This window comes from Lottia gigantea (genome assembly GCF_000327385.1).
Source record: "Lottia gigantea unplaced genomic scaffold LOTGIsca_79, whole genome shotgun sequence".
Classification (NCBI taxonomy): domain Eukaryota; kingdom Metazoa; phylum Mollusca; class Gastropoda; family Lottiidae; genus Lottia; species Lottia gigantea.
The window spans coordinates 859,346-871,628 of record NW_008710630.1 but is presented as its reverse complement, the minus strand read 5'-3'; the positions used below and the strand labels follow the sequence as shown (position 1 = coordinate 871,628).

General features: G+C 34.8%; 2 protein-coding genes across 2 annotated transcripts; one reads left to right on the top strand and one right to left on the bottom strand.

Moving 5' to 3' along the window:
• Positions 1–1,741: 1,741 nt before the first annotated feature.
• On the bottom strand, positions 1,742–5,161 carry LOTGIDRAFT_236330 (hypothetical protein; the record flags this gene model as incomplete). The annotated part of the gene is made up of 9 exons (XM_009066733.1): positions 1,742–2,011; positions 2,311–2,366; positions 2,492–2,600; positions 2,829–2,944; positions 3,224–3,284; positions 3,546–3,617; positions 4,011–4,127; positions 4,408–4,507; positions 5,062–5,161. Coding segments are annotated over 9 exons (1,001 nt in total), but the record flags the coding sequence as incomplete, so codon positions are not given.
• A 747-nt stretch (positions 5,162–5,908) lies between these two features.
• Positions 5,909–10,637, top strand: LOTGIDRAFT_168825 (hypothetical protein; the record flags this gene model as incomplete). The annotated part of the gene is made up of 10 exons (XM_009066732.1): positions 5,909–5,960; positions 6,234–6,419; positions 7,055–7,242; positions 7,561–7,720; positions 7,860–7,971; positions 8,342–8,492; positions 8,897–9,041; positions 9,462–9,633; positions 10,016–10,206; positions 10,579–10,637. The coding sequence occupies 10 exons, from the start codon at positions 5,909–5,911 to the stop codon at positions 10,635–10,637; spliced, it is 1,416 nt and encodes a 471-aa protein (XP_009064980.1).
• Between the last annotated feature and the right edge of the window lie 1,646 nt (positions 10,638–12,283).

Here is a 12,283-nt window from a genome sequence, read left to right as displayed (position 1 = left end):
TGATGAAAGCTCAACTCTAAAAAGTCTTTGTCAAGCTTAAAGGACTTTTTTTAAACAAAAACATTGTTACTTTAATTTCAAAAAAATTCCAGCAACTCTGATTGGTTGATATTATTACTTTTGACAACCAATCATGTTCCTTCAAACTGTTTAGATCAATTTAAAGTTGTGATCTCTCTGACTAAATTGTTTTTTGTTGCAAGTTCAAGCTCTCTAAAATTCAAGAATTTATTTTATTGAAATATGAATATATAGCTAAAAGTAGTTTATATCATAAGCTAGCTGACTAAATACTTGTAATATGATATATATAATATGGACATCATCGAATATTCCTCTAAATTTTATTGTTTGGTTTCATAACACAAAGTTACAAACATAATACATAATCCATAAATTTTAATGAAGCGAATAAAAAATGCATTATTATTACTAATATCAATATAAAAATAACTATGTCTATGTGTAAGATTTGAAATGGAATATAACACATATAACAAGATACCTATTTAAAGGGATTGTAAAGAGTAAGATTTGAACTACATATAGAAGCGAGGAGCACATATATCAAAACACAAGACAATATAATTATATTCTTTAATAAGGTTGGGCACATGCATGTCTATGTGGTTTTCATAACCTATGGCAATAAAACTATATTAAAAATCTCAATACGTCATAACATAAAATGCCCGCAAACTTTCTATGAATCAAAGATGCTTTTGAAGTCTCCTTGTTTTGTAAAAAACTGTCGCCTACCACAAAAAAAAATCAGAACACCAAAGTCATAAAAATTAATTTAAAAATATTCAATGAAGTATATCAACACATAATTTAATCCTTTCCATAAGCAGATAGAAAAGTACCAAGCCTCAAACTCCATTTAAATATAGCACATGATGAACACAGGGCCAGAACAGTTGAAACTGTGAATAAGCAGACACAGGGCCCAGTAAAAATAAAACTGAGGATAATGCAAACCCAGAACTGGGCATTATGAACTGGCCCTTTAAAATTAAAACCAGTCATCAGGCAAACACAGGGCCCAGTAAAATAAAACTTAGGACAATGAAAACTCAGAACTGGCCCTTTAAAATTAAAACCAGCCATCAGGCAAACACAGGGCCCAGTAAAATAAAACTTAGGACAATGAAAACTCAGAACTGGCCCTTTAAAATTAAAACCAGCCATCAGGCAAACACAGGGCACAGTAAAATAAAACTTAGGACAAGAGGAATACAGGGCCATGATCAAAATTGGATGAGCATAAAAGGAACACAGGGGTATGACAAGTTAAAACAATCATAAGGCAACCTATGAGTCCTGAAGTATTTTCACATGAGTATAAAAGTGTTTAAAATAAACATCTGGCCATTTAAAAATTACATTGCCATTTTTGAGACTGGATAAAAAAGACTGGACCAATTACACTACTCTGTTAATTAAGCGATGTTCGAGAGACTGGACGTCTGTGATTAGCCTGTACGGTCGTTATTTCGCTGATCTGTTGACTCATATTGATACTGGAATCCAATAAATTATTCACAATGGTTGGATCTGGAAAAAAGAAGAATATTTGGTCAAATTAACGGCAAATTCCAGCTAATTGATAAAAACTGTTTATTTTCAAGGATAACAGCTGAGGTTCAAGAGGATCCTTCTTTATACCAGCTGGTCCTTAACAGTTAGGTCGACTGGAATAATAAGTAAAGTTCTGCAAACTTTCAAACGCTGACTGAGATTAGATCTCACAACCACCATTTGTTTGATGTAACCAAGATTCCAACACTACAACCAGCTGGGCTACAGCCTGTCCTAAAAACTTAATTGAAGGCCATACATTTAAATAATCTTCCTGACCTGGTGTGTTTCTGTAACTTCTATCATCGTTGTTGGTCGTGGCCCCGTAGGTACTAGTCCGTGTAGTTGTTGTATTTTTTGTGACTCTTGACGTATGACTAGCTATCGACTGTCCCAGTATTGACGCGAAATAAACAAAACTTAACAACATCTGAAAAATACAGGTCTATATTTTATCACCTAGTGGCGGTGGAATAGCTCAGTGAGTTGGGTTGTCGTTGCTAGCATATTGTAGGAAATTTTACTCAAAATAAGACCAATTCTGATGCCACTGACAGTGCTTCTGAGAGTCTATGTGGTGTAACCTTTCAACCCCTACTACCAAATAAAGTTTATTAGCCATGTGGACTCTCTTTAAGGGATGTCAAGTTATTATATGCTCTTGGGTTTTGACCTTATAATTGAACGAAATAAGTCAAAAAATTAGAAAGAGAAAATATGTCAGATTACCTGAAAAGAGGTAAAAATATAGTTGTACCATTCTGCTGGCACCACATTTGCTGTTCCTGAAAAGATAGACAATAACACAGAATTTATCGACCATAATTGCGCAAAATTAGAAAGCTTCAGTTCATATCTAAAACCATTTGAATTCTGCTGATATATTCAGGAGTATATCAATTAGACTTACCACAAAGTGTTGCCGTAGAAACAGAGAAAAATAATATCTTAACATAAAGAACAATGACTAAATCTGGACTCTTGTTTAAATCATCTTGAATAAACTTCCATGATTCTGGCTGGAAAGACAAAATAAAAGACTGGATAATCTATACTGATAAAACAATGAAGCATAAAGGCTTCAATTAGTGATATATCAGGGTATCTTCCATGTAATAATTCGAATGTCCTTTCTGCAATAGTTGGCAGTGCCAACTTGGCACTGGACATCTGAAAGTTCTGGTTAGCTGAAAGTGCCAATAATTAAATGACATTACGCCTGGGATATTTATTTATGTTTACGTTACCTTTAATCTGTACGTTAAGATATAGATCCCACAAAATAATAAAATGGTTGCTAGGTAACACTGGGCTAATAAAATATTGCTCACACTTCTTTTATATAACTGCTTTGCTAGGTCCACTGAAAATAACAAATTTTAAAATCAGAATAAAGACAGAAGTAATATATTCACAGGGGCAATGGTGTGTGGGTAGCTGTCAGAATTTTTTCAGGGAGGCATTCACCCTTGCCCTTCAGTAGCTACAGGCCTGATTGGAATTAGAAGACCCATGGACATTTTGCTGAAAATTATAATTGTGCAATCACATTGTCCTGAATACACATAACAAAATAAAATCTCTGTATAATCCCTGTAAATGGCGAAAATATGAGAAATGAGAAAAAAATGTCCCCTCTTACCTGTGGTGTAAATAAGACAAAACAAATTGAGTAACTGAAACACCAACATGGTTACAGCACTCTGAAAAGATACCATGAAAATATTTCAAAACTAGCAAATGGAAAATGGAAATATTAGGTAGGAATTGTCTCAACTTAAACAACATCGCACATGAAAAACAAACACAATGCTTGATGTCCTTGCCTAAAACAGACATTTCTGGATAAAACAGCCATATCAACAGCCCTGATTTAGATGGCAAAGACTATGAATATACCTTCCTCTAGAATACATACTACCAAAGGTACTAACAAAGACTTTCTCTCAGAGTAAAAGACTTACTACAACTATCACTGTTTCACTGTCTTTCTTCGGCCAGATATCAATTAATGACAACACTAACACATTTACTGCCTGGAAGAAAAAAAAATTACAACACAGAAGTCAAATTATAGCTTCTGATTGGACAATGACATGCAGTGTGCATGGATGGAAATTTGTCAGGGCAACGATGAAAACCTACTCTTTTTTATTTCCAACTGTCAAAGAATCTTTAACATGCAGAGTCTTTAGCACACGAGGCCTTGGTTTATTTTCCCATTTATATAAAAAGAAGTACTTAAGCTCCATCTGAGCACCATCTGGTGCCTTAATCTGATTGGTCAATCATTAAAATCGATTTCAAATTTAGTTTTATTATCCAATCAGAATACTGTTCTTCTTAATATTTGGATTTTATGTCAATAAAGTTGACGAGAAGACAGCTCCCCGATATTAAGTTTTGAAACAATGAAAATTCGTAATCACCTGTAATAATATAGTAACAAAAATAATATTTCTTGCGATTTTTGGACCAATTTTAGTTTTAAACCGTAAGCATCGACCAGCAGTAACTTCAACTTCTATTATCTGTGACTGCGATTCCTGCAAAAAAAATAATCAGCATATACTTTGTCCAAGATCTTCTTGAGGCCTTTAAGACTGATTGAAACTAGAATAGAATGTCATATATCCTGAGCTCCATCCAATATGACTTTAAACTTCTGATAAACGTAATGTGACGCCTTGTGATATTCATTCGCTGCTGTCACTATGGTATATTTCTAATATGTATATCACATAATTATGTGTGGTTAAAATGGCTAAAGTGTTTAAATAGTTATAACACTTCCATGCTCCACCAAAAAAACTGTTTCTGACCTACCTCACCTGGAGAGATATATTGTTCTAGTTTAGTACGACAAGAATCTAAAACCCCAATCAACTCTCTAGCCTCGTCAAATGATAAAGATAAGTTCCCAGATCTGAAAGATTAAAAAAAAAAAAAATCATTTAGATAAAAATGGAGTCTGCACTCCGCTTGATAACGTACATGTAATGAAATGTTTTGTTCAAATGATAAATAGATGTCCATATCTAAAAAACTGGTGTCTTTTAATGTGATACTTCTATATGTCTTACAAGGATTGCATGTTAGTTTGGTTTCTACTAAGTAATTAGATGAAGTTTAAGGTTTATGGCCAGTGCTAATGGTTGTTATTGTTAGCCCAAAATATCTTTTTTTTATTAAATTGGGTAAGAAATAATAATGAAATAAAAAGAAAATCATAAAAAGTGTGTGCAACCAATAATAGCAACTAGTACTGTTAGTGGCTACAAGCCATTGAATTAATTCAAGCTGCTATCCAAGCTATCACTGGCTGCAAAAACATTGCACTGGCATCTGCTATTTTATAAATAGTGCTGCAATGCTAACGGAGCACCTGCCCATAAAGTTTCAGTAAAATAGTGTTTTCGGGGATCCTATGGGACTTGCAGGCGTATCAACACCATTATTGAATGCAAGTATCTTCCATACCTGTAATACGCAGAGGATTCGTCTTTGGTTCCCTCTAGCAACGGCGAACTCTCGCCAAAATCAGCTGCATGGTCCCAATCCAGTTCATGGTCAGCCATTTTGTCCGTCTTGTCACATGACATTTGTTTTGATGTACAAAGTTCCCGCTATGGAATCAGCCAATCAAATTTGAGAATTAGCAAAGTGGAAGTAAAGTTTCCGGGTGGTTTCAGACTACAATGATTTTCTCCATTATCTCCATGTGAAATTAGATTGTTTTCTGAGATTTTGAGCTTTTCTGATTCCGAACATTTTCAAACAAACCTGTTTTCATAAGATGTTTGCATTAATATACAGAAGATTTGTCATTCAAAAGCACAGGCCGAGCGCTTTGCTCTTTACATATCTTCCAAGTCAAATTATTCTAAATATTTTGGGAGAGTTTGATTTGATCAGTTAAATGAATTATTTGTCAAAGCAAAGCAGCGATGCGAAAATGCCAAGTGACGTGTCTTAAGTGACGTTGTCTCTACAAAGCATCACCCTTTTAATTTCCAAGAAAAAAAGGGTAAGAGATATTTACCACGCATGGCAAATAGCCAAAAGCCATTTAAATGTCTACATGCCGCAAAAGACACGACACTTTTGATTTAATGAACTAAGTTTGTAGTAATGTAGCGCGAATTATAAGGCTGCATCAATGAGCGGTTATGGCTTGCATGAAAAAGCAAAGAAAATTCCACATTTTTATCAGATGGCACTCGTTTAGCGTCTTGACCCAGATTGATAAGAGACAGCTTTCAACATAGATAACAAAATTCTGAAAAGTTTTAGATTATTCGGAATAATTCCTAATCCAATATTCGTCATGAAGACGTTATTAATTTTGCTAGGCTTACTATCGATCCAGCTTATATCAGGTACATAAAAGACACCGCGGTAATGTTGCGCATGTGGCGTTCAAGTGGTCAAACATAATGCGCTCACTCAAGAAACTTTTTTTGCTTTAAAGGGATAGTTAACAGGTTTTTCGAAAATATTGTATGTGTATCGGATACACTGATAGAATTAATTTACACCATTTAAATTTTCAATCAGACGTCTGTAGTTATAGCAATTCCACTAAAACTACAACGTTCATGAATAGTTCTAAAAGATTTAAGTTTTGATTTGTTTCTCCATTTCTCTTGCAGCCCAACTTTCACCATCATGTTTCACAAGATATAATTATGGCGATGTTGTTCAAAAGTCGATCCTGTTTTACTATGCCCAGAGATCGGGGAAGCTACCAGCCTATAACCCTGTACCGTGGAGAGGGGATTCCGCTGTCAACGATCAGGGGGATAATGGTGAGGATCTCTCTGGGGGTTGGTACGACGGTGAGTATTGGACAACAGTTTTTATTTTATTTGTCAATATTTTGGTTTGATATTGACGACATTTTGTACGTTGACTTGAAATATTTAGAAATATCAACGATTACCATGTAGATTTGAAAAATGATGCTTATTTAACATATTTGGAAATACTGACGCCTACAGATAAGAAAATATTGACGTTTGTGGATTTGGAAATATTGACGTTATAGATTTGGAAATATTGACGTTATAGATTTGGAAATATTGACGTTATAGATTTGACGTTATAGAATTGGAAATATTGACGTTATAGATTTGGAAATATTGACGTTATAGATTTGACGTTATAGAATTGGAAATATTGACGTTATAGATTTGGAAATATTGACGTTATAGATTTGGAAATATTGAGGTTATAGATTTGACGTTATAGAATTGGAAATATTGACGTTATAGAATTGGAAATATTGACGTTTGTAGATTTGGAAATATTGACGTTTGTTGATTTGGAAATATTAGCGTTATAGATCTTTAAATATTGACGGCTGTGGATTTCGAAATAATAATGTTTGGAGATTTTGAAAAATTATGGAAATGCGCAGATTTGGAAACAGTAAGAGATCTGCAGATCTAAATTCTGGCTTCTGTTTTTGCAGCTGGTGATCTGGTAAAATTCAACATGCCGGCGTCCTCAGCTGTCCGAGTTCTACTCAGCGGAATTGTCAGATGGAAAGATGCCTATCAAGCTCTTGGGCAGTTAGATTTAGCTCTAGATTCTGTGAAATGGGAACTGGATTACTTCTTAAAATGTTGGATTGCGGATAAAGAAATCTACTACTATCAGGTAAATCGTTATGCTATGGAGGCTAATTGTGGCCATTATTCACTCAGTCGCGTTTCATTTGTCGAAGAAGATCCAGCCCAGCCCCCCACCCCCTCCATCCACTTCAATTTTTTTGTCATTGAATTAAATGCCTGGTGCTGTGACCCTCCCCCTCTCCTTCACAACTCTCTGACTCCCATTCGTTAGTCCGACACACCAAAGTTATTTATGGTCACCCTTGTCACTTTCTTTGGTCGAAACCCGAAGCCACACGATGATTCTGACCCAGACCAGTTAAATCGAGAATTAATTCCAATTCTCTATTATTGTTTATTCAAGGTCGGTGATGCTGATATCGATCACAAGTTTTGGGGTCGTCCAGAAGACATGAGTATGCCACGCCCAGCTTTTTATCTCACGAAAGACAAACCAGGAAGTGACGTAGCTGGTGGAACGGCTGCTACTTTTGCCGCTGGAGCCATAGCTTTCAACATCACAGGTTTGTCTTTATTCAATATCGAATACCACATGGGGAGACGAATCAATTTTGATTGAGTGAGTTTGGTGACAGTGAAAGTGAACCATATTTATAACTCCAGTCGACCCAGAAAGAATTAAGAAATCATCGTGAATTTCAGATGCTGTTTACTCCCAGAAGTTGTTAAAAGCAGCCGAATCTCTGTACAAATTTGCTGTAACTTACAAAGGAAAATATTCACAGACCCATTCCGACACAGGCACCTATTATGAGTATGTCACATTTATTCTTCAAAGTAAAGGGCAAGAGATAGTCCCTCCCCCCTCTCTCTCCAATCCGCATCGGTAATCATGACCCATAGAACACAATGCCGGCGTATCAGTACACTGCGGAGGCTTAACTTCAAATGATGTATGAATCATGAGCACCCTGTTATTTTTTCCTGAACAACAAACTCATACTGTAGACATTTAAGATCACTCGACAGTTTAAAATCGGAAGAAGAGTAGGCTTATGCTACTGTCTTGGCAGAATTTCCTGATTAACCTCTGCATACTGTTGCCTGTCTCTGTTAGCCCAATCAGTCACCGAAAAGAAGATAGTAAAACACCCCTCCATTTCCTTTTTTTCCCCTGAATTTAGGTCAAGTGCTTATGAAGACGAACTATGTGTAGCGGCTGCTTGGTTGTACAAGGCTACTGGAAATACTTTTTATCTAACCGAGGCCAAGTTATATCACAGTAGTGCTACTCCGAATAGATTAGATTGGGACAATAGTCTACCTAGCTGTCAGGTCGGTTTATTCAAACATGAGAATCGGATGACACTATTCCGAAACTTAAGATAAACTGCTACAATTTACTATTGAGACAGCAGAACTTACTAGAACACGTATAGTCGATCACAGTCTGTTTGTGCTTGGAGCAATGACATGTTTCTGTGCTAAGATTATGCTTGCTAGCAACTACAGCTTAGGATCCCCTCTGATGTTTGACCCAGACTTAAGTGATATCTGGTTTCTATCAGCACGTGTTACTTTAGCAATATTAGATGAGGATAATCATCGCTAAAGGAATAAAATAGAACCCCAACCAGGATGTCCCATGTGTTATTTAACCAAGGGAGTCCAAAAGTAAATGCTTGGTATCTGAGATTTGTACTCTTAGCCAAAACTAAACGACTTATTCACATTTACAGCTGATGCTTTATGAGTTGACCAAAAATGATCTTTATAAAGGCGAAATTCAGAAATTCTTAACCGTATGGAAACCTGGAGGTAACACAACATATACTCCCTGTGGACTCGGTATATTTGATAGATGGGGAACAGCCCGGCATGCTGGTGAGTAGCCCCAATGTGTACTCATTATGGGAAAACATCCATCCACGTAGATAAATTGTTAATTGCCAATAACCAATTGTGAGGTCAAATATTGAAAAGAATTTCTTTTGAATGAAATTATTGCAGCGGAATTTCTTGCAACACATTATATGCTGGTGCATCAAATATATCTATCAAGATATCTTGAGTCAAAAGTCAATGCAAATCCTACGAGTATTAGTCAGTTTTTGGAACTAAAACTATAGGAACAGTAAAAAAAAAAAGCTTACAGGTTCAGTTTGCTTTTGTACTTTCGATTGAGAAGCTCTTTACGTTTTCAGCGTCCAGGCCCATTTTCCTTCATTGTACACTTCATGGCACCTCATCCCAAATAGGTGAAGAAAACTAGGACGTAAAACTCCTCTTTATTTTTGTTTTCAGCTGATAATTCATATGCAGCACTATGGGCAGCTGAATTAGGAATAGATCCATTAGAGAATAGAAACTGGGCGTTGAGTCAAATTAACTATATACTAGGGGATAATAATTATAAGATGAGTTATGTTATAGGATTTGGTAATAAATACCCATTAAAACCACATCATAGACCAAGGTGGGTAGTTAATCAGGAAACAGCCCAGACATGCTGAAGAGTAGGGACAACGGGAATATATTCATCCACATAAAATCCTGTATGATAAATTGTTAATTGCCAATAGCCACTGTTGAGATCAATTATTGAATAGCATTTAGATTGAATTGAATCTTTACAGTGTGATTTCTTGTGAATATTTTGAAGTGATGTGTCAACTACACCTAACAAACACTTCTATAGTCAATACAAATTCTGCAACTTTCAGCCAGCTTTTGAACTAGTACTATAGAAACTGTAAAAGACGCTAATTGACCGCTAATTGTTATTCAGTGATTCTAAACTGATAAGATTAAGGAATTTATGTTGAAACTTTATTATCAATGGCATATTTTCTTTTCAGTTCGTGTCCCGATTTGAACATGTATTGTGGATGGGATGCATTCTATAGTACTGCTCCCAATCCTCATCGTCTGGAAGGAGCTCTGGTCGGAGGTCCTAATAAAACTGATGGTTGGGATGATGATCGAGGTGATTATGTAAGAAATGAAGTTGCTTTAGATTACAATGCTGGTCTTCAATCTGCATGTGCTGGTAAGTTGCTTTCTCTATCACAGAACTTAAGGAAGCGTTTCGAAGATCCTTTAAAATTTTGACTTTATTTTTTGGATGAGCCAGAAGGGCAGATACCAGATACTAATTAGTGAATCACAGGCCTATATAATTATAAAGCTTAGGTTGGACATTGAGTGTCAATCAAAATGTTAAATATCATAAGTCGTTGATGATATACCAAGACAACAATCATGGTGGGGTAATACAATAACCTTTCACAAAGGATCTTTGAACCCTCAAAGAGACAAAATTCTGAATTGGAAATTGAAGGTGATAAAGTTGAGCACAAGTACCCAGCAACTTGACGATTAATTCAAATAAAACTGATAAGACAATTTTATTTTATAATAGGTCTGGTTCATATCTGTTCCACTGGAGAACTTCCACCAAATCCAACGCCTAAATGTTGAAAAATATTTCTAATTTGCTATTCTAATATGAGTGCAACAGAAGTACACTCAGAGACATCTTAAAAAGATAAACTTAAAAGTAGTTAATTTTTTTTCACTTAACTTTTGGGTAAAATAAAGAATTATGGTCATAATATTGTCTTGTCACCAGTTTCCGAAAATATATTAGAATCACTACTTATTGGGATATAACTTAATTAGGTTGTAAAATGGATATAGACTTGTTCTAGTTAAGTTAAGATAATCCCAAGAACCAACTTAATTTGTCTGGTTTGTGCTACGTTGTGATACATTTCTGGATGATACGTATACGTCTAGCCACAAAGGTAAATTGAATTAAAAACAGATATCTTAATGTTTAATATTTTATACAGTACATTATGAAAGCTGTCAATTCTAGATATCAACTTGCTATGTTGTTTACTACATGTCAAATCTCCTTTCTTCTGCAACAATTGCCACTTGCCACTAATACATGTAAAAGTTAAAAGTCACAAAGATCATTTTGGTTTTTATAAACTTTTTTTTTTAATTGCAACTTCAGTTAGGATCGAAGGACAGCCCTCTTGAACGTTTGTCAAATTAACTCAATGACCTCTGCTATAATCAATCAAATTTCTACTCTCTCCAGCACTGGTAAACCCTAACTGAAGTGGCTGTATTAAAAAAAAAAGGTAATAAAAAATGGAACGAAAGTTTGATGGAAACAGAGCAACAAATAATACTATCACAAAAGACATAAACAGATAAATTGAAACGATGTTCTGGCATCTGTAATAAGAAATCCAAAATTTGTAGAAATAAAAAAAAATGTTAATATCTGTATAATTTGATTCAAACAAATTTCATTTAGAGTACAAGGGGTTAGTTTTCACAAATATAAGGACACAAAAGCACTAAAATATTTAACAACAAAATAAAACAACTTGGCTAACAATTACAAAAACAACATAAGTTTTAACATTATTTGATTTCCAATAGTTGCACATGAAACAATCAACATTAAGTCGATCATTTAGCAAATTTCATAATTTGAACAGCTGATTTGAAGCTATTGGAAAACACACACATAATAAAATAGCACCTTTGGACAAAAAATATACACCTTAAAAAGGTCTTTAAGTGTCACAACTAGAAAATAGACACATGCCTCTATTTTTCCGCGAAGCCTTGTAACAAAGTAACACTTCAATACCATCATCCATCAACAGACAAATCTAACATATCTCAAATCTCAACAGACAAATCTAACATATCTCAAATCTCATACATAAACACATACAACATATCTCAAATCTATATATATATATATAACTAATGTTGCATTCGTAACTCTTCGTATAGCTGAAGGTACTACTTTTTCATGATACTATGACTACACTATGAATACACTATTTAACATTGGATACATAGATTTTCACAAAAAAAGCTAAGTTGGCAATTGAAAAAAGGAGAAAAACTTGAATAATATCAGAAGAATTAACAGCTACTAGTATGTTTAAAACAAGGCTCTGGCAGTTTCATTTTCATAAGAAAATCATCAAGTAGTAATCCAGATGTTTCTAATAAGGCGCAGTAGAAAATCCAGCAAAAATTCTTCAGAATATACAGCAAAAATTCTTCAGAATATACAAATTCTTCAGAAT